Below are 20,483 nucleotides of genomic sequence, written 5' to 3' on the forward strand. Positions count from 1 at the left end.
AGTGGCAATCTATGGGAGACATTTCTGTAAGATATAGTTTGCCAGATAACTTATTCCACTGTTTACCTTCCTGTGATCCTGTATTCCTCTTGAAATTAGTGGTTTTCCCGTGTCTGAATGGGTGCTGAGTGAAATTATACCTATCTCTACTTCATGCAAGAAGGTTAATAAAGATGTTCTTCCTCCGTGTCATGTATAGCTGAGGAACCCAAACTTGGAGCTAATCAAAACAGAGAATTTGTGTTGCAGCTAGGTTCCTGCCCCATGTAATATTCTACCAAGCCCTTGGCAAGGGGCTTTTATTTAGCAGGAATGGTTACAAGGATAGTGATTTCTTAAAAAATATTTTGGCCGAGTTTGATTAGAAGATGTAAACCTACATTCTGATAATAGAAAGTTATGGTTCTTCCTCACCAGCCTGGAAAAAGAAAAGTATTAATCAAAGTTTAGACAAGGTCTGTATCAACGCTAACCAAGTCTATTAGAAATCAGAGTAAGGAGCAGTAAATACATGCTTATTTGACTATAGGTACCTAAAACAGGAGGTGGTTTTGGAAAAGTTTATTGCTTTGAAAAAATCAGAGGGAAACCTTCTTGTAAAAGTCAAGTAAGTTAGAGTCTCACTGAGAGCTGCTTTTCTACCTCTGCAGTGCATGGTAGCTGGGAGCCCCGAGGAACAGGAGAGCCCCACTGTGTGCAGCCACACGGGGCTATTGTCCTGCACGGCCCCTTATCCCTGGCTGGAACCTCCAACCTCCCTGTGCTGTGCAGCTGCTTGGGAAACTACTCCTGCAGCTCTCAGACTGCAAATCTGATGCAGCTCTTCTGTGAGATGTTTACAGTATAAACCGATCTTGCACTGCCTTGTCCTATGGGAGTTGCAGAAGTGGGAATTGTACAGAAGCATGGACTTTTTGCCTTTGTTAACTTTGAGGAGAAAGTAAGGAGGGCCAAAGTAATAAAAGACATGAGAGCATATCCCATATCAATGAGAAACACAATTTATTCTCAAGTGCTCTACTTAATGATACCTTGGAATATTCACATGGAGCTGAAATTATTACTTAAGTGCTGTTCAATACGGTCTCAGATTGCAACAGAAAAATGAAGAGTTTAGCTTGAAACCGTTCTAACGGTCTTATCAGAGATCCTGCCCTCACTGAAGGGATATCTCCTTTTCTCTCATAATGTGCAAACTGCCTCATCCACTCTGACAGGGTAGGGTGAAATGACACCAATTTTAGATTACTGAATACTGTACTAAAAGCTCTGTTGTTTCTTTTACTGCTACCCAGACAGCTGCAGCATCCTTTCAGGGGGAACAGGAATCTCCGAAGCAGAGTCAGATGGATGCCCAGAGTAGAAGCTGAGAGTATTATCTCGGGTACACAGTCTCTCTCACTGATCAGGATATTTGTTGTGATCCACTTCATCTACCTCACTGAGAATTTCTGAGCATGCATTAACTCTGCAAGTTGGACTTCAAAATCATCCCTTTCAGTTATTGAGAAGAACACATACAAAGAGAAAGAAATACACAAATATTTTGAATATATAAAACTAAGTGATAAATTTGCTGATGGTTGAAACTTGGACTATGCAGAAGGGACTGGAATCAAGGAAAAATGATAGTGCATGATATTTCTGGAATAGAGCCTCTGAATAAGGGCTGCATCTGTACTGCCAATAGGAGGCCAAACAGTATTCTCTCTGATATAGCTTTTAAGATGCATTAAAGAATTATAAAATCATGTACCAGGGGTGTCCAAATGTTAGCTAGTCTAATCTCCTGCTCAGATCATGTCCAGTTGGAACAGGTTGCTCAGGACCTGGTCCAGGCAAGTTGTGAGTTTCGCCAAGGTTAGAGTTCCCACAACTATTCCAGTATTTGACCAGAATGATGCTTGGTTGCTTTTTTTTCATTTATAATAAATTGGCTTTCCCATGCTGAATTTTACCCATTTATTGGCTGTCTTTTGGCTGTGCAGCTCTGACAAAATGTCTGTTATGCTTTCACCACACCCACCTGTTAGGTATTCATAGACAGCAGCGAAATTACCTTACGCTTTTCATAAGAATGAGCAAGCTAACTTCTTCAGTCTTGGATATCAAGTCCTTCAGGCCCAAAACCATCTGGCAATGTCTTGTAGCAGTGCAAGCCTACACCTTAGTGTTTGTGGTTCTGAGAGTGCTGGCAAGAAAATTGTACCTTCCTAGGTGTTAGTTCATTACGTCTGCTTTGTCTGCCCAGTGTCTACTGGCAGAGTCTGCTCGAGGCAGTAGGATGGAATACTTGTAGGATGGAATGCTGTGGTAATGCCCACCTGTTCTCCTTGCAGACAGGTTCAGAACTAGACTCTCACTAGGGATTTTTCCCTTCAGTATGAATTAAATATGCTTATTGCATGTCTGAGGGAAGTTAGCACTCAGTGTGGAGCATGAGTCCTAAGTCAGCCACGTGAAAAATTAGAGCAAGTCCAAGAGGGTTTCAAGAGTCAGTATAAAGTCACACAGAAAATCAGTAGCAAAACTGAAGTTCCCTTAGCTGCACTGTTCATTAGCCTTCTTACTAGACTAGACTGCCTCTCACAGTCTGATATAATTCACACTCAGTATTTTCATAATTTTTCATTTAGGCTTCTGACAAATGTTTTTAGGCCTAGAGGGGAAAAGCTGGTTGTTTTCATGAAATGAAAACTGGAGTATTTTGCTCACTTGCTGTAGACGCTTCAGTCCAAAATAGAAAGTGGTATCTCTGCTTTTTCTGTCTGGGAAAGCAAAACTCTTGAGTTTGCTCCCTTTATCCAAGTGTTAGCCTATCCCTGTCACTGGCTGATAGCTGTTTCCAGAGAGAAACACAGACATGCAGAAAACATGTAAAAGTCCATCTGGTGTAAGGAGCTTCATGCTACAGTAGCACTTCTCAAGGTTACTAATGAGCACAATGCAGTGGCTGCACGTGGAGCAAAACAGCTCTCAACCTTAAGATGCAGTTAGTCACCTAAACATTTTACACCAAACTATTATTTTTACCTTACCTTTCTGAATGTGCACTGAAAATCATCTTTTTAATTGTTCTTTGGAAACAGGACTGTAAGGAAAAAGCTGTTAATGGTGAAGAAAACCTCAGCCCATTACATTTATTTTAACTTGGATTATTTTAATGGGCTTGGGGGTTTTTTGCAAACATCTTAGCCCTCATGCTGCCCAGGATATATTTCCCAGAGAACTCACAGATGTTTACAATCCTATTGATTTGTGGCTTTGCCATAATACTAGGCTGAGAGAACTCACATTAGAGGTAGGACTCTTGCTTCTTTCTTTATTATATAGGTCTAGAAGGATTTTGTAAGCTTGGTCTTTCATACTTATATTAGATACACCATTTTGAAGGAGAACATATAAACTGGAATTTCTCCATGCTCTTTTTCTTTCCATCCTTCCCACTCAGCCTTTTTTCCCCCCCACACACATTTGATCCAACTCTCTCCTTTCCTGTGATCTTGTAGAATCCTTTTCTTTGTTGTTGGTGCATGCACAAGTTGAACAAGAAGCAAATAAACAGAATAGCTAAGGAATGGCTAACGTTTGCTTGTGCCCAATCTCCTACCAATGGCTTCAGTGGATTGTTAAGGCCACAGACTACATGAAATCTGGTAATCTTTTTTTCCTCTGCTGGTAGCAATCCTAATCTGTAGCTTGTCTCAGCATCCTTTGCTGTGATGCTGACCTTTTTGAATATTCCAAATTCATAGATTTTGAAGCCATTCCAAACCTCCAGGAAACTCAGAGGAAGTGACAGCTTCAAGATCATACTGCAGTGCCCATCAGACCTTTTGTTAATTGCTTCACCTAGGACAAGACATACAAGGCACAAAAGAGCAGAGCATGGGAGAGGCAGCAGCATAGAGATGAAAATTAAAGAATAGTCTATTTATCATTTTAAGGTGTTCAAGATAAACAGCAGGTTACTGACTATAATGTGTATTTCTCATCAGGCAAAAATTACCTAGTTTAAAGAGTCAACTTTCAAATTACTCAACATTCAGCCTAATTTTAATTTAATTTTGAGCTAAAACTCTGAATTTCATTTTGAAAACACCTTTTAAAATGAAGAATACCAAATGTTATACCTGTGTACTGCCTTCAAGCACTTCTCTTGGACCCATTGTCACATGTAGGGAGCTATAGAAATCATGTCACTGGCTATTCTGCAAACCTAGACCAATCTTGCTGTGAAGTGACAGAGTGGCAGATATTCTTGGAGGCTTAGTGGTTCCCATATTAATAGACCAACCAGGAATAGGACATTTTTCTTCAGAGACAAATGTGTCCACATAAATTTACTGAAAAAAGCCCATGTGGGTTTTTTATTAGGTTGTTTTTGTGTGTGTGTGTTTTTTGTTTGGTTTTTTTTTGAGCACAAGCTTACAGCAATGCTGTTAGGAACCAAGAGAATCTGCATGGCTTTGTTCCTAGTTGTAGGGTATGTTCTCTTAAGGCTGTCTTCTCCTGCATTTTTCTCTGTGCCTCCATCATTTTATGTTATTCTTTCACATACAAATGAAGCTTTTTTCCAAAGGCTGAGCTGTTTGGAAATGAACATTTGAATTTGCATATGTTGGAACTGATTCATCCCTGCTGCCAGGAAGTGCTCTCTGCTGCAGGGAGGGGATCTGCAGCTGCCCGGTGCTGCCTCCAAGGCAGGCGATGCTGGCAGGAGAGAAAGCGTGGGCAAGGTGCCCAGGGGGAGAACTGATTCACAGCTTCCCCCTGGCAGCTTCTGAGCACAGAGCACCCCCTGGGTAGTGCACAGAAGCTATTTCACATTAGGCACATACCCTGCCTTTGGCAACTGGCATGTTAAGGGGCTGTGTGCTGATGCTAGATGTGAGAACAGCGGGCAGCATGTCATGGCACTTGCTGCTGGGAAGCTGGGAAGTCCCGACTGGTAGCAAAAGAGGCAGCATGCAGAGGTGGTAATGGAAGGCAAAGGAATATTTTTTCTAAAGCAATATAATTAATTTAAACTCATTGTCTGTATCTGTGTATTGGAGTGCACAGCAATATTTTATGTGCCAGCGTGATGCGTTTTAGGCTGCTTATAGGAAAATGGATTTCAGTGTAATTAAAAAACATATCATGTTCTTTCTCACCCTCACATAGTTCAAAAAATGCAGGAATGCAACACAGATAGTAGCATCAGGTAAGGACAGAAAAAGTAGCATATGCAGAAAATCAGGGAATTAATTAAATTATACCTGAGGAGAGGAGTATGCTGTCGGCATGCCCCAGTTCAGAACCATTCAGTTGCTGGGGATTTCTAGAGGCAAAGAGAAAGAGACAGAACAATCTCTCTGCAGAGATAAAAGAGACTGAAGTTACTCCATGAAGTCTCTGAGCCAAAATTATTTTAGTCTCATGCCTGGACTAGCTCCATAGGCCTGGCATTGTTCCTTCATGGATAAAAACACTGCACAGTGAAAGTGGCAACAAGTCTTTCCATTCTGCACTTCTTTCCGATCTCCAATCTGTACTTCTCCCAGTGTCTTCTGAGAGGGCTCAGTAATGCCTCACCAGGAGGGATTCTTGTCTGGATCTCCCTGCTCTCCTGCCCACTCCCACTGGAACTGGCATTGGATCCAGTGACAAAAAAAAAACCCTGACAAGATGAAAAAATGATTTTTTTTTTTTTATTCACCCATTTGCCCTTCCACACAATTTTTTGGTTTTGCTGGCTCTTGTCATTTCCTGAAATCCTCTTCCTTTATATCTGCTGTGGGTTTGGCATTTAAATTTCCCTGTTACCTCCAGTGAGACCAGTCATATCAGTAGCATTCTGTTAAGTAAGAAATGCTATCAGTATTTTACATGTGGAAAAGTGATATTTAGCACTTTTGCTAAAACTAAATTTCTGTGCTTAAATACTCCTTCTAGCTAGAACAAATAGAAGGAAACTATTAACATATGAATCTAAATTTAACTTTTTTTTATTACAATGCATCTTTATGAAGCTTTGATATTTATAGAGGTCTGACTTTGCACAGTCATCATAGGTACATTTGTGAGGATTGGAACAAAAGTTTAGCCTTGAACATGAAACTAGAGATGTAAAAATCTCCTGAAATAGTTGTTATTTGCATGACTGTCCCATAGAGTTTATGTTGCCTCTTGAACCAATTCAAATGAGCTCAAATGAGCTCTGAATGCAATTTCCAGAAGTGCCTAGTGTTAGCCTGGTTCTGCTCCTTTTGAAGCAAGTGATAAAGCTCACAAGGACTTCAATAAAAATAAAAGAGGGCAAGATACTTAAAATGACTCATTGAGTCTTGACAGCCGATAAATTCTGCATTAAGGTTTCACACACAGCACTTTCTCCTGTGACACAAGGGTAGAATGTGTGCCCAGTCATTTCAGCAATGTGAGGACCACAAGCAATGCAGACAGCAAGAATGATAAAATCAGCTGGAAGAAAAGAGCAGGAGGACAACAAGGGTGATGAAAGAAAAGATAATGGAGAAAAAACAACAAAGAGGAAGGAGAAAAGAAGAAAGAAACATCAACTTCAAGGTTATTAGAGATCATAAAAGGAAGAAGGATGAGAGAGGAACAGAGATTGAAGCCAAAGGGAGCAGAGAAAAAAAGAAGCAAAAGGGAGAGAGAAAATGTTAAAGAGGCAAGAAGAGACAAGAAGAAAATTATATGGAAAATCAAGGAGTAGAATGCAGCACAGAAAGTGCTGGAGTGGAATATGGATGGAAAGCAAACTGTGGAGCAAAAGCAAATGGAGATTCTTGCTTCACTGCAGGAAAAGGATAGCAGATCAAAAACAGGGTGAAAGGCATCAGGAAAGAAAAGGGAAGGAGGGAAGTAGAGTGAAGGTATGTAGATATAGCACCTCTCTGAGGAAAATTAAGGAAAAATCAATCCGTCCTAACAAAACTGTTTTTCAATGAAAATTCATAGATAGATTGTGTAGGTAGAAGGTTTTGGTCTAGACATCAGAAGAAAGTATGATCACTGGAGTTCAAAAAACAAATGCTATGGTAAAAAAAAGGAAATAAAAGACGACCTGATTAAAATGGAAAATATCTGTGTTCCTACTGGAATTAGAACAGACAGCAACTTTTCTGTGTCGTCATGAGGAAAAGAATCAGCAGCATTCCCACTTCACATACTTCATTAGAACTTGACAATCTACCAAAATACCTGGGACTGAAAATAAGATTTTTACAATTTTCATATCCAGATTGCTTTCACAGAGCTGGCTAGAACAGTAATAGCTGGAGGCATTGCTCTGACTACTCAGAAGAGTAAAGACAAAATGAGTTGCTGCTATCTGTCCAGTTCCTGCTAAAGAGGTATTTTTATGACAATAGCCACAGCATCGACCCTTACTGACACACCTGTGGCCTAAAGTCTGCACTGAGGACCACACAGCTCTTCTCATGATCTTTTCTCACCCTGGAGTGCTCCCTGAAGGTTACTGGTGACTGGCATGGGAAGGAACTGGAGAAAAGTTTGTTCTCTCTTTTGGCTTCTTAGCTAGTTGAAAAAGAGGACTTGTTTTTCAAGAGCTGCAAACCTGTATTTTCTGACAAGCCCTCAAATTCATAAAGGAATAGACACTCAATAAACCTACTATACTCCACAGAAAATCCAGTTTTTAATTTGACAGAACTTGTTTTCATCCCTTCCCTTTCTTGCCCTCTCCTTTTTTTCTCTTCTTTCATTCAGGGAACTGCAAACACAATTTCTTTACAATTTTACTTTCGTAACCTTTTGTTTTGGGACTACCTCACTAGAAAAAAAAAATAAAAAACACCAAACCACAGTAATTAATTAGGAATCTATATGTAGTTTCAGAAGACATACAGCTTTTTAGCTGCAAACAGAGTGAATAAGAATCTATACTTCTAGTATATTTTCCACTTCTGTGTAAAGTAATTTAGACTCTTTATTGTCCAATTTTCCTCTGCCAGATCTTTCCCTTTTCCATAGCACCATTGTGAGATTTTATCCAATAACGTTTTTAAAATACTCTCAGATCTTCAGGCAAAAACCAGAAATGCAAGTATTATTGTGTCTGTCTGCCAGCTTCCCAACCTATGAATTCCATTCCTGGTGATTCAGTGAAACAAAACAGAATCTCAAATAGATGGAAACCACCAGACAATAAAAAATTCTACATTCTGTTATGAAAAAAATCCCACAGGAAACAATTATATTTTTCTAGCCTTTCTGAATCTTCAATAGAAAAACCACACCTCAACTATAGAGATTGACAGTATGGTCAAAATAAAACTATGGGAAAGATATAATTTTCTATTAATCCCAGTTCTTTTGCAGTGTGGAGCATTATGTAGGACCGTTCTGAATTTTTGCACAGTTTCTTGATCTATTCCCCTGTTCAATTCAATGTGATTTTTCTTTTGCTAGCTGCATCTGCTTTAAATAGTTAATTAGTGATTTATAGGATATTCTCTCTAACAGACTGTATTATTGATACATGTGTTCACAAGGGAGGAGTGGATGTACAACATAGTAGGCACTAAATGTTGTGAACTAAACAGTAAAGGTAACGTCAGTCTTCTGTGCTGATCCATCCACTTACTAATGATGGTCATGAAAGGTATTTTGTAGGAACTCATTGCAATTGGCCAAGTGTGAGAGAAATGGATGGTTTAATTCTTTTCCATAGGAGCTAATACCCTCAGCACAAAAATAAAAATGCTGAAGTAGGTTTTTTATGTCTTTGTTTTATCTCTATGTTTTGGATCTAATTTATATTTTAAAATAATTTGAAAAAGTAAGTGAACCACAGTAATACACAGTAATGAGGAGGAAACTATTGCAGTTTTTTCTTTACACTTTGTGTAAAATTCTATTTACTGTCATGCTAGTAAAGCTGTAAATCTAAGTATGTACACTACATGTCAGCTTATCTTGCTCCTGTAGGCCTAGATAAAACCCTACAAATAGAGGTTTAATTATGGGTCTTATTGGTAGCATCCTATGCTGGTGAGAGCCGGGGCATCTTGTGAGCTGAGTTTTCAACAAGACTTTTAACCACTGGCATTTGGAAAAACCCTCCCAGAGCTCATTTGGGCATTGCATCCATTTCTTCCCCAGTACCAGGAACCTCCTTGAATTCTTCAAGCTGCCAGAAGTTTGTTTTAATTGCTGCGCACCTTCAATCTTTCCACAGTGAAGAATCAGTAGCAGGGCTTAAGTGTATTCTTCTCAATTTACCTCTCACCCTTTTTTTCTCCTGCTGTTGAATCTAAGCCCAATACTGAATCCAGCTGCCACAGCTGTTGCTGTTCTGCTGCCTGCCCTACTTCCTGCTTCTGCTTATTTTCCCAAAAATGCTTCTATGGAATGATCTGTGAAATGAATGAGACATCAAGGCACTGCTAACTGCATTCCCCTTCCCTGACAAGCCCTTTCTTTTACTGGATGCCCAGAAATTGTAGTCAAGTGCTAGTATTCTGTGTCCTGAACGTCACTCTTCACAGAGTCAGTTCCTTTTGTCACCTCCCTCGTTACAGTACTGAAGTATTTCCTGTGCTACAATAAGCTATTATGTAAATTCTACAAATGAGTTTCTGATCCTGCCAAATCAGATTTGCTTTAAGTAAGCATGGAAAACTGCAGCTCTCTTTTGCCACATACTCTGATAGTCATTTTCAAAGAGTTTCACATCAGCTGCCTGTTACAAACAGTGCATACATTTTTCTGGCATTGTTGCTTGTGCATATGATTAAGTCATATATGTATAGGCAGTAAATGACAGCAAAGTAGTAAGGTATATGCAAGTCCTACATATGCTGAGACATTTGGAAAATACAGACTCCCAATTCCAATAGCACAAGAACTTGGGGTTGTCTCCTTACCTAATCTTTTGAGGATAGCAAGTAAATATTGTAATAGCTTCATAGTTGTAGCAGACTGCTGCATGTCTGTATCCTATGTGTCCCATTGTTGAGAGCATTTCCCATAGAATGGAAACAGCAGAAGTATAAATGTTCCAGAGTTTTAAAGTGTTCTTACCAACTGCACTAAACTCTTATTTCATCTGATACATGAAGGTAAATATAAACTTAGGAGATTTGAAAACAAATATTATAGTGTTAAAACCAAAATTTGAAAGGTCGTTCTGAAATCCTTGCCAACATAAAGATCTCATCTGGTTTAATCAAAAGTACATCTTTAAACTGATATGAACTGTGCAAAGCCATTTCTGAAGATACGCAATTCAATTTACAGCAGGATGATTTCTTCTTTAGCTTCTGTTGCTTATTTTTTTTAAATGACACAGAAAGAAGCTAGCTTTTAAATCATGTGAGACTGTCCAAATGGTTGAGGTGCAATGGTCTTATTTTAAGACTCATGGATGGAATATACTGGTGCTTCTTATAAACCCTTTCTGTTAAGACATTATTCATCATGTTGCCTGTAAGAAGAAAGTCTTGGAAAAGATGATAAAAAAACATTGTTCATTTTTGCTAATAACTTATCCTCAAAATGATAGAAAGTCTGGAGAGGAAAATGATAGCTTCAAATCATGGGCTCACGAAGAAGAAATCCTTGTAGTACCACAGACTGCAGAGGAATAGTCCCATGGCTTTGAGTTCTCCTTTATTGATTTAAATGCCACGAACACGTAGAGCCAAAATGTAGTCAATTCCTTTGATTAATTCTTATCCCCATATCTTATGATTCAGCATCTTAGAGGCTTTAGTCAGGCTTCAGTGATGCAGCTAGTCTAGATGGAAATAGGCATTGGAGACCACTGAAGCTACCTAGCATCAAAAGAACCCGAAACATATGAAGCAAGAGTTGACTCTCTGTAGATCTCAAAGCATTTGTCTAAAAATAAATAATGAAAACATATCTATATATATAATATAGATAGAGAGTATTTAAATTATGAGCTTTCATATTAGATGCCCTGACCACTTATTTTTAAAGAAATAACCAAAGTTTATCCTAGTCATGTGCGGCCACAACAATGAATAAAGGGTAAGAGCCATACAGACTGAATTATGACTTCTTTATCAAGGATTGTAGTTTTATCTAATTGGTATCAGAAGGATCTGTGCAGAAGTTATGGACTTTATCTTTCTATAAGCAGAAAGATTGATGTGTGATGTCAGCCTGTGTGTTGGTCTTTAAGAGCCGTGTTAATAGATCTGTCATGTAAGACCATAGGACCATATTTGGTCCTGTACAAAGACAAGGCAAGAGAGAAGGAGAACTGTCACTAAGCATGTTGCTTAGATTTCTTGTCCAAAGCACACAGCCTTGGGATAAGAAACTTCAGTGTTAGGGAACCCCATAAGTTTTACCAGCTCACATCTGAGAACTGCTACCATATTTTGATGTTTTCTGTAGAATAACTGAACTGGTCTGGATGAAGATTGTATGGAAATCTCATTGAATACATTCCAGTTTAATTTATGTCTTTCAAGGTAGCAATAATCATGTTTGAAGTTTGGCCCTGCTGAGCTCCTTCAGAAGTAGGTAATGCTTACTAGCTTAAAGCAGCTGAAATTCAGCTTAATGGAACGTGACAACTCCATCGCACTGACCTCTGGGTTGCCTAATTACTGATTTTAAAAAATGTTCAAGTGTCTGTAGAAACCTAGAGAAACAAAAACTTACCTGTATGGACCAACTTTGAGGAAACCACATGTTAACTAAAGGGTGGAAGCCAAAGTCTCCATGAAGTCCTGATTCATATAGTGGAAAAAATCAATGTTATGGAAATCTGATGTTTTAGAATGCAACTTCTGAATTTGTGAGCAAGCTTTTTTGAATTTGAATGCTTTCTCCAAATATAGCTTTAAATAACATGGCTAAAATTCAAAACTCAGGCTCAAGAAAAGTGACTTTTTAGAATTCATGTAGCATTTGTCTGTTCAGTAAAATGCATATAAATTAATTCTTTGTCTTTTCTGTGATTCAGTATGGCAGTTCAAATACCAGCTAATGATTTTACTTAGCATTATAATGTAGCTTTTTCTGTGATGATCGCAATCATCTTTGCAATGTAGAAAAATCCATCCATTTTCTTTGATGGCTCTAATGTTCAACTATTAGAAATTCCACTGAGGGCTGTACCACTTCTGTCTGGTGCTGTAGCTTGGTGTTTGGCACTGTTTGGGTGGGTTACCATCTTTCTGCAAGAGGCCAGCATTACTTCCTTGTCTTAGGCATTTCCTTTGCTTCATTGAGAGGTGAAGGGGTCTCTTCATGGCATTATGCAGTGGGACTAGAGCAATGGAAAAGAAAATTACTCACTGCAATGTTAGCCACTACCTAAGCATACACCATGGGGATAGTGCATACTCATTCCTGGTGATGTAGGGTTGTTGGATTGCTGGGAAATCTCCACTAATCTGCCAGTACTTGAGATATCCAGGAAGCATTGGAGTGGGCAATTGAGGAGTAGCAAACAAAAACATTTTATGAATGAAAAACTGTGTTTATCCCTGGTGTAGAATTAAGCTCAGGCTTAGCAGTGGGTAGGGGTCCCAAAGGCTGGCACCTGAGGAAACAAGGATAAACCAATTAATATTTTTAAATGGGCAGTTATATCTTTCCTGTCAGTAACTGCTGGGTGTCTCTTCCGTTGTTATTCTAGGTGTCCCACTCCTGGGTGTGATGGCTCTGGGCATATAACTGGAAATTATGCTTCTCATCGAAGGTATGTAAAGACAAGGTTTTGTTATTTAAATCAAATAGCTGCAGGGTGAGAAGGTGCCTCAACTGACCTAACTTCACTCTCTGAATACTGAAGTGGGATTGAGTGCTGCAGAGACATGTGTTGGTCTAACTCATATTAGCCACTAACGAATAACATTTTTCAGCTGCAGGATGACTCGCTACCCAAATAGGTAGGAATATTTTTTGCTAATATCTAGCAAAATCTTTATACAAAATAAATTCAAGTTCTCTGTCTTCTCTAGTAGCCTGAGGAAGGAATTCAACATTCATGTTGCTTTACATTCAGAACAACTTCACTCTTCACAGTTTGGACTGAAATCCTACTCCTGCATCTTTTTCCCACAAACTGTATTTCCTGAATGTTTGTGTCAGTTCTCTTCCAGACTCACTCCATATTCCTTGAAATGCAAAATTGGATCCTGTTCTTTATCGCCTATCCCTGAAGCCTTATCAGCTTTTATCAGAGGGAAAAAGTACCTCTTTCATCTAATATGCACCAGTCTTGTTAGTACATTTCAGAAAAATGTTTGGCTTGTTCATAAATTGCAACACTTTGTACTACATCAAGGCAGAAGAATAGAAAAAGAAGTTTATGGATGAAGGCTGCCTTAACTATAACTTCACCAAGGGTCAAAGAATGCTTCTCATTTACTAATTAGGATATTGATCAATTACACTGTAGAGGTAATGGTATAAATGCTGTGCAATTAGCAATTCCCCTGTGGTTAATTGAGAACTAAACCAGTAGAGGAGAGCTGTGCCATATTTTGTAAACATCTATCCACTGTTTAATCAAAGAATAATAGTGAATAATACTGTAGTCTACCTTGCTTGTGCTAGTACAGACTCTTTACTCCCACACAGATGAGTTCTGTTGAGTCTGGATATTTGCTTTCTTCACCAAGTCTCTGAAGTTTTACAATTGGCTATAGCTAGTCAATACACAAGTTCCCAGTTTAATGTTTTCCCACCAAAAGAAGCAAAGAGTTCAAAATCAAAACATAAAATAAGAGATTGGGAGCATGCCATATTTAATGTGCTGCAAAAATGAAAGATCACAATATCAATTCCTGTAATGCAGTGTTAAACATCAAAAAGTAAAAATAGCATTATAAAGGAGAAGATATAAGTATTTTAAAAGCACTTACATGATGCAGATTTGAGCATGCTTTCAGAAGAATTTAAGGTCAAATTTAGAACTACATCTAACTATATGTAAATTTATCAGCTACCATTCTACCTGCCTACCCCAACTTCGGGGAAGCTATTTATGTGTTTGATCATCTATTTAACCAGAATCAGGTGGGAGAGTGAAGATGCAGAAGAAAAGTGTTACTAACAAGAAACCTCAAAGCTGTCAAGGTTGGTAGGGGAGAATCACTGAATGTTGATTCATTTTTTAAACCTTTTCCTTGTACGTTGTCTCCTGGCCACTAAAGGACTGGACCATGATGGTGTTACCTGCTTTTGTCTGGAAATTCTTACATTCTTGTATTTTTGCAGATGACTGCTGGACCAAGTTTTCATTTGATTGTGCAGCATAATCAAGTACATATAAAGATATAAAAAGTTGTTCTACAAAACAAACATATCTGGAATTTGCTCAGTCCATTGGGATTTAACACATGCAGCCTTTTGAAATGCCACCATGTCTATATTGGCCATGTAACTCCTTAATTTCTCTTCCAAAAAGGCCTCTGGCAACCCCATGTCTGTGGCTGCCTGCAGGCACAGAAGCACTGACATGTAGTCAGTGAAGTAACATTTCCTTTGCTTAAATCGACGGATGTCCTCAGGAGACCTGTCACATTTACACAGAGCCAACCTTACCCTGTTGAGATCATGATATCTGTCAAGGCCATTTCTGAGGTGGGAAGGCTGGCAAAATGAATGCTTTCAAAGGGCAGCAAAGCAGTAGCCTAAATCTGGAGCTGTTAAGCATGGAAGACCCCACAGCATGTTGTCAGTTAGGCTTTCTAATTCCCAGACTGAAAATTAGCATTTAGCTCTGCCTGCATCTGAGTTAGCATTTTTGTTTGTATTTGACACCATCAGTTACAACCCTGTCAGTTTCAGAAGGAAAGGAATGACAGACTTCTCTCCTAAATGGCTGCTGAGGTTATCATTGGTATTTAAAATGGCTGTTCACCAGCAAGCATACGTGAGGCAGATTTAACTCTGACATAACTCTGCAGTTCCACACAGCCCTTCAATTTATGCATGAAGTTATAGCACCGTGCACTGCTATTGAATTTCCCTATTTGTCTTTTGTCTTCATGTATAAGGAATTAAAATCATAGAAAAATTAAGTTATATTCTTATCTTGTAATAGCTTTGGTTGTTACAGAATTAAAAAATTAAAGCAAAGGCTTGACATATGTTTTCTCGATGGATCCACTGTCAGAGGAAAAGTGAAATAATCACAGCCTCAGAAACTCTCTCTTGGAAATGTCTGTTTAGACGACCTGAAAGGTCCTAGAATTTCTAATAAATAGAAATAGATTAGAAAGTTCTTTTAGAGAGAGATGATGCGCCAAAATACCAGTGAGTAGGGGATAATTAAATTGACTTACTATGTAGAAAGCTTTAAATCATTAGTCAAGGCAGAAATTCTTTGTTCAGATTTTGTTATGAAAATATCATCTACAAGCATACCCATCTGTACACCTACTAAAAATAATACTGCTTTCTGAGGAATTCCTATTAACTGTTTAGTTTTCAGATGCAAATTCTGAGTATTCTTACCCAGTGTGTACAGAGATAAAGGAGGGGTATCTTTAACACCTGTCCACTCCACTTTCTGCAGACTAGGTTGTGTGTCAGGAAGTGAACCAGCCTGTTTCTGAACAGTCCCCTCGCTCCAGAGCCAGCTTTCTCTTATTCTCAATCCCCCAGACTCTCTTCCTCCTACTTCTTTCTTATGGACAACATTATTATTTTTGAAGAAAACTGTTGTTAATTGGCGCAGGCTTTCTCACATTTAGTTTGTACACTAAGAACTGTGGTACTTTCATGTCCACTATGCAAGCTGGAATACACAGCAGTTTGCTTTGAAAAGGAAAATGGTCAGTTACATTTAAAATGGAAAATGAAATGGGATGAGAGCACAGGTCCATGTATCAGAGTGCAGATGCCTATTCCATTAATGCTGACATGACCCCTGGCATGGCACTGACCCTTGGCAACTAAAGGTCTCACAGGCAATTCTAAGATATGATTTGGGACTCAATGTGGTTCCAGATCATTCTTTACAAACACTGGTGGGTGTAGCTGTCCTGCTTTACAGAGAGCACTTAGCTGTACAAATGGGAACTTTATGGTCTTGGGCCAAAGCAACAGTTCTAGGTCCCTTCTGTTTAACACTATAGATGTAGCCATGACATGTCACTAAAAGTTTCTAGGTAATGTACTATGTCCAGTATCCTGTGCCAGCATTCCTCTCTTTCTTTAATTGACTTATTTATGACTTTGCAGCATGTAAACTCTGGTTTTGTCTATTCTTCATTTTCTAACACAGAATTCTGTCTGTGATTACATCACCTTTTTCTGTGCTTCTTGCCCTCAGTCCTCACTGGTTTTGACAAGCAGAAATAACTGAAAATTTTGTTACCATTTTTATTTTTGTTGCCAGTCTTCTCTTCTTTGCAAAGACAGGACCTACTACACAACCCTCAAGTACCTTTCCTCATGCTGAAAACAAAAATTTAATCTTCTGTTTTGTTTATTTCTCTAGGAAAATTTTTCTTTGGTGACACTTCTTTCTCTCTTGTGTCAACACTTGAAGGTGTTCTACCAGTGGATTTCTATTTTAATGTGGATAGTTAAGATGGAAATAACATTTAAATAGAGGACAAAGCATGATTGTTTTGATAGACATACTTGTATCCTCAGATATCAGCAAACTAAAAAAATCTTTAAAAATCTGTTAACGTCATTGTCAAGTCTACTAAGTGGTTTCTATAATGAATTCTTCATATGCAAAGGGAAGATGAGCTTGTGTAGTTGAAAGCAACATTCGCAGTCTTTAGTTAAATGTAACATATAACTTTGTCTCTACCGAGTCTTTTTGTCTGAGCACTTGAACCCCTTCTCTGGAAGGCATTGAAAGCTCTGAGCTCTGTCATGTTTTTATTCAATGATTCTATGGAATTGTTATGTGATGTTTGGGAAAGTTTGATAATGTTACTAATGTGCTCCTGAGAGAAATTTTTAGTCCAATGAAGAGATACTCCTGTTTTTTCTATTCTTCCATCCCTCCCAGACATTGGGGACATAATGTCTCTCAGCCCTGAAACACTGGCTTCTATTCCTATTAAAGATGCCACTGCTGCTTCCTAGTCAGCTGAAGGAATTATTAGGCAGAGGGTTTAAGAGCTGCCTTCCCTGACTCCTGGGGGAGTTGCTGTGTGTGTGATGTGCACAGCACCGGCAGTCCTGTCCTGCATCACAGACTCACACATGGATCCCCCCTTGTGTGGCTGCTGCAACTCTCCTTATTTATCCACCTGAGCTTTGGCTGTGCAAACTGGACCGGATTGCCTATTTTGCCAGTTTCTTGGATAGAAAGCATATGCCTGTACAGTGTACCCTAGAATGAGAAATTGCATTCTAAAATGTTTTGTTTTACACAGTCTTTCAGGCTGTCCACGAGCAAAGAAAAGTGGAATCAGGATAGCACAAAGTAAGGAAGACAAAGAAGACCAAGAGCCAATTAGGTGAGAACAAATATTGTCAAAGGGCCTTTGTATGTTCTGTAGGTCTTATATATCTTCAGTGTTTTTTAAGGCATAAATGTTATTGTGTGATAGTTATCCAAGGGCAGATCACCACATTGATTTCTATAAGCAAATCTAGTTTCTGTGCTGATTGTTTCAGCAAAGGATACAGCATTAGCCAAGGATACAATCATCTGTAATTTAGCAATAGTTTTAAATTCTTCATTTTCAAAAGAATAAGCTGGAAATTAATAATCTGTTTTCATGCTACAGGTTAACCATACATGCTAAATAAAGGTAGTTATGAGAATAGGGGATTGAGTGTTTATATGAGACTGCTGCAACCAATCTGATTGTTCATGCAGTTTGCAAAAGAAACAAATGCCTACCTGTAGGTCTTGGTTTCTTCTTGCAAGGCACTCTGATTATCAGTGGCCACTGAACTTGATGGATTTAGAACCATTCAGGACCAGATCCTCAGTATAAAATTGTAGGAGTATTTTAGTTCACAAACAGTGAGGTAATTGGCCTTTAGTTTAGACGTGTGGTACATAGCAACACATTGAAAAGAAAAAACCCATAATTTTCTTTAAATGTTTCACTTTGAGGATTCTAACTTTTTCCTTCTAACTTTGATTATTTGGTTTTTAGTATACAGAGTATACAGAGCAGTATATAGAGCAAATGTGTGGGCATATTCCCAACTAAGAAAAACCATCAGATGAATACAGAACTGCTTTCATTGGTCTCTGGGCTGTAGCACATCGTTTCATATAGTCACCCCTATTCAAAGAGTGTTTAAAGGAGCTCAGCATTTCTAATGAGGTGCTCTGATTGCATCATAACTGTGTATACATGACACTTTCATGACTTCAGACAAGACTTCTTTGGGTTCCATACCTATAAATAAAATGTACCAAGGATTATGCTAAAGTAATATTTTATGCTTATAAAGGTTTTATGAACAATTCTGCTGCTGGTCAGAGCTCAGTAGCAAATATTTCAATTCCCCTGTGATATTTACTGTGATAAACACCTGCAATTCAAATGTGTGTCTCAGTCCTTTTGTTACAATTGCATAATGTCAGCAGCTGTGACTGCATCTATTGGCAACCCTCCTTAGAATTTATCAGAGAACGTTTTTTTCTTCAAATTTTAAAGTTTGCTTGTAATTTTACTCACTACAGGGAACCTTGACTACTTCTGCAACCACAGTGTCGGATTATTCTTTCCTTTTCATATCAGGTTTATTTTGACTTTGTTGTAGAGGCTACCAGGTATATAATGGCAAGACAATAAAGTTTTTCTCATCTGTCTACTATACAGATGTCCAGTTCCTGGCTGTGATGGCCAGGGTCATATAACTGGAAAATACGCATCCCATCGCAGTGCATCAGGGTGTCCTCTTGCTGCCAAAAGGCAAAAGGATGGGTACCTAAATGGCTCACAGTTCTCTTGGAAGTCAGTGAAGACAGAAGGAATGTCATGTCCAACACCAGGATGTGATGGCTCAGGACATGTCAGTGGGAGTTTTCTTACTCATCGTAGGTGAGTAACTATGGCTTATGTTTTTCACTTATGTTTATTATTTAAATCAGATTTAAAATAAAGCTTTTTGTCATGGCATTTCTCTGTTCCTTATGAATTTCATTATTACATCAAAAAATAATCTGCTTACGTGTAGTTGTCGGTAACTGGAAACCCAGACGGGCAAGTTTTTGTATGCAGATACAGACCTGCACTTGAATCCATAAAATATAGAAAATTTTAGGGGGAAAATCATGCATGAGAGTAACTGTAAATTCCTATTGCTTTATTGCATATTTCTGGACTTGGAGTGATTTTCTATAATTAAAATTACCTTCGGGGTAGACATTGTAAGACATATCTGAGTCCACCTTATTTTCAGAGATGTCAAACACATTTTTGATTCTCAAACATCAGAGCATGGAACTCTGAATATTAGGAAAGAGCTCCATAAAATCAAAGTACTTTTATTGATCTGGTACTGAACATGTTTGTTGAAAACAATACATGTAGAATACAGAACATTATTTAAAACTAATGGAATGTAAATATTTGACAAAAGAAATACAAAGCTTGATTTTTCATAAACTTGTCAAAAATACAAGAGCTTCAATGATAACATTTTTCATAGCTTGTAAAAGGAGGAGAAAGTGGCCAGTCTCTTAGGGATAAAACCTGCTGCCATTTTAGATATTAGATTATGAAGAAACAAGGATTTTTTTGAGCTCTGGCTGGGAATCTAGGCCTGAAAATGACTATAATGTCAGAGCAAATTTCCTATTATATAATTGCTAATATAGAACTCTATTACTTCAAATATGTCAAGTTGACGTCCCTAATTTGTCACCCTCTCCAGGCAGACCTCAGCTGAACTTCTGTACCCTTTAGTTAGCTAAACCAATTTGATCTTGTTTTGTAGTCAGTTCTAGATACAGAGGTGAAAAGTGTACTTCTTCCTTCTCTTGCCTGTAACTATTTCCTTTGATTCTTTCTTTGACAGTCCTTTACAGCTTCACTCAGAAGCCTTATCCTTACTTCAACCTCTCCAGACTTTGTGCACATAGTGCTATTTATTGTTTAGGCTTGGAGTTGTTTTTCTATTCAGTCTTTTGTGGCATCTACACTGAAGGGATTCTGGTCCTTGACCTGAGGTGTTACCTGAGTAGCCAAATGTATCACACAGACTGCAGCTCCCAGAGGTTTTAGGAAGCAGGAGATGCAAAACTGACCATTTATGCAGATACCACATGTGGCTTTAAGTTTTTGAATTTCAGTAAAATACCCGTATTAGTGTTTGTATTTCAGTTCAACTTTATTCATTATGGTGTAAGATTTATTTAACTCAGAGACATCTGTCATTAAAATTTTGAAATTATTTTACCTTTAGTTAAAAGGTACAATATAATTAGTGGGAGATTGCTTGCAAGGAGTATTCACATAGTAATTATGGTTTCAAGGAGAAAATTCTTGCAACTAGAATAACTAGCTTCTAAAAGAAATGTACTGATA

At 38.3% G+C, this 20,483-nt stretch overlaps 1 protein-coding gene across 3 annotated transcripts in view; it reads left to right on the forward strand.

The window, feature by feature from the left end:
- The window catches only part of MYT1L (myelin transcription factor 1 like), a gene marked incomplete at both ends in the record, with an annotated part of 127,477 nt that overhangs the window by 83,942 nt on the left and 23,052 nt on the right, over positions 1 to 20,483 (forward strand). For all 3 annotated transcript variants that reach the window (XM_084203184.1, XM_084203185.1, XM_084203186.1), the window contains 3 exons: positions 12,650 to 12,712; positions 17,364 to 17,447; positions 18,774 to 18,995. In XM_084203184.1, the coding sequence (XP_084059310.1) occupies positions 12,650 to 12,712; positions 17,364 to 17,447; positions 18,774 to 18,995 (369 nt within the window). The remainder of the gene's footprint in view (positions 1 to 12,649; positions 12,713 to 17,363; positions 17,448 to 18,773; positions 18,996 to 20,483) is intronic.

The sequence above is a fragment of the Fringilla coelebs genome (genome assembly GCF_963513975.1).
Source record: "Fringilla coelebs genome assembly, chromosome: 3".
NCBI classification, from domain to species: domain Eukaryota; kingdom Metazoa; phylum Chordata; class Aves; order Passeriformes; family Fringillidae; genus Fringilla; species Fringilla coelebs.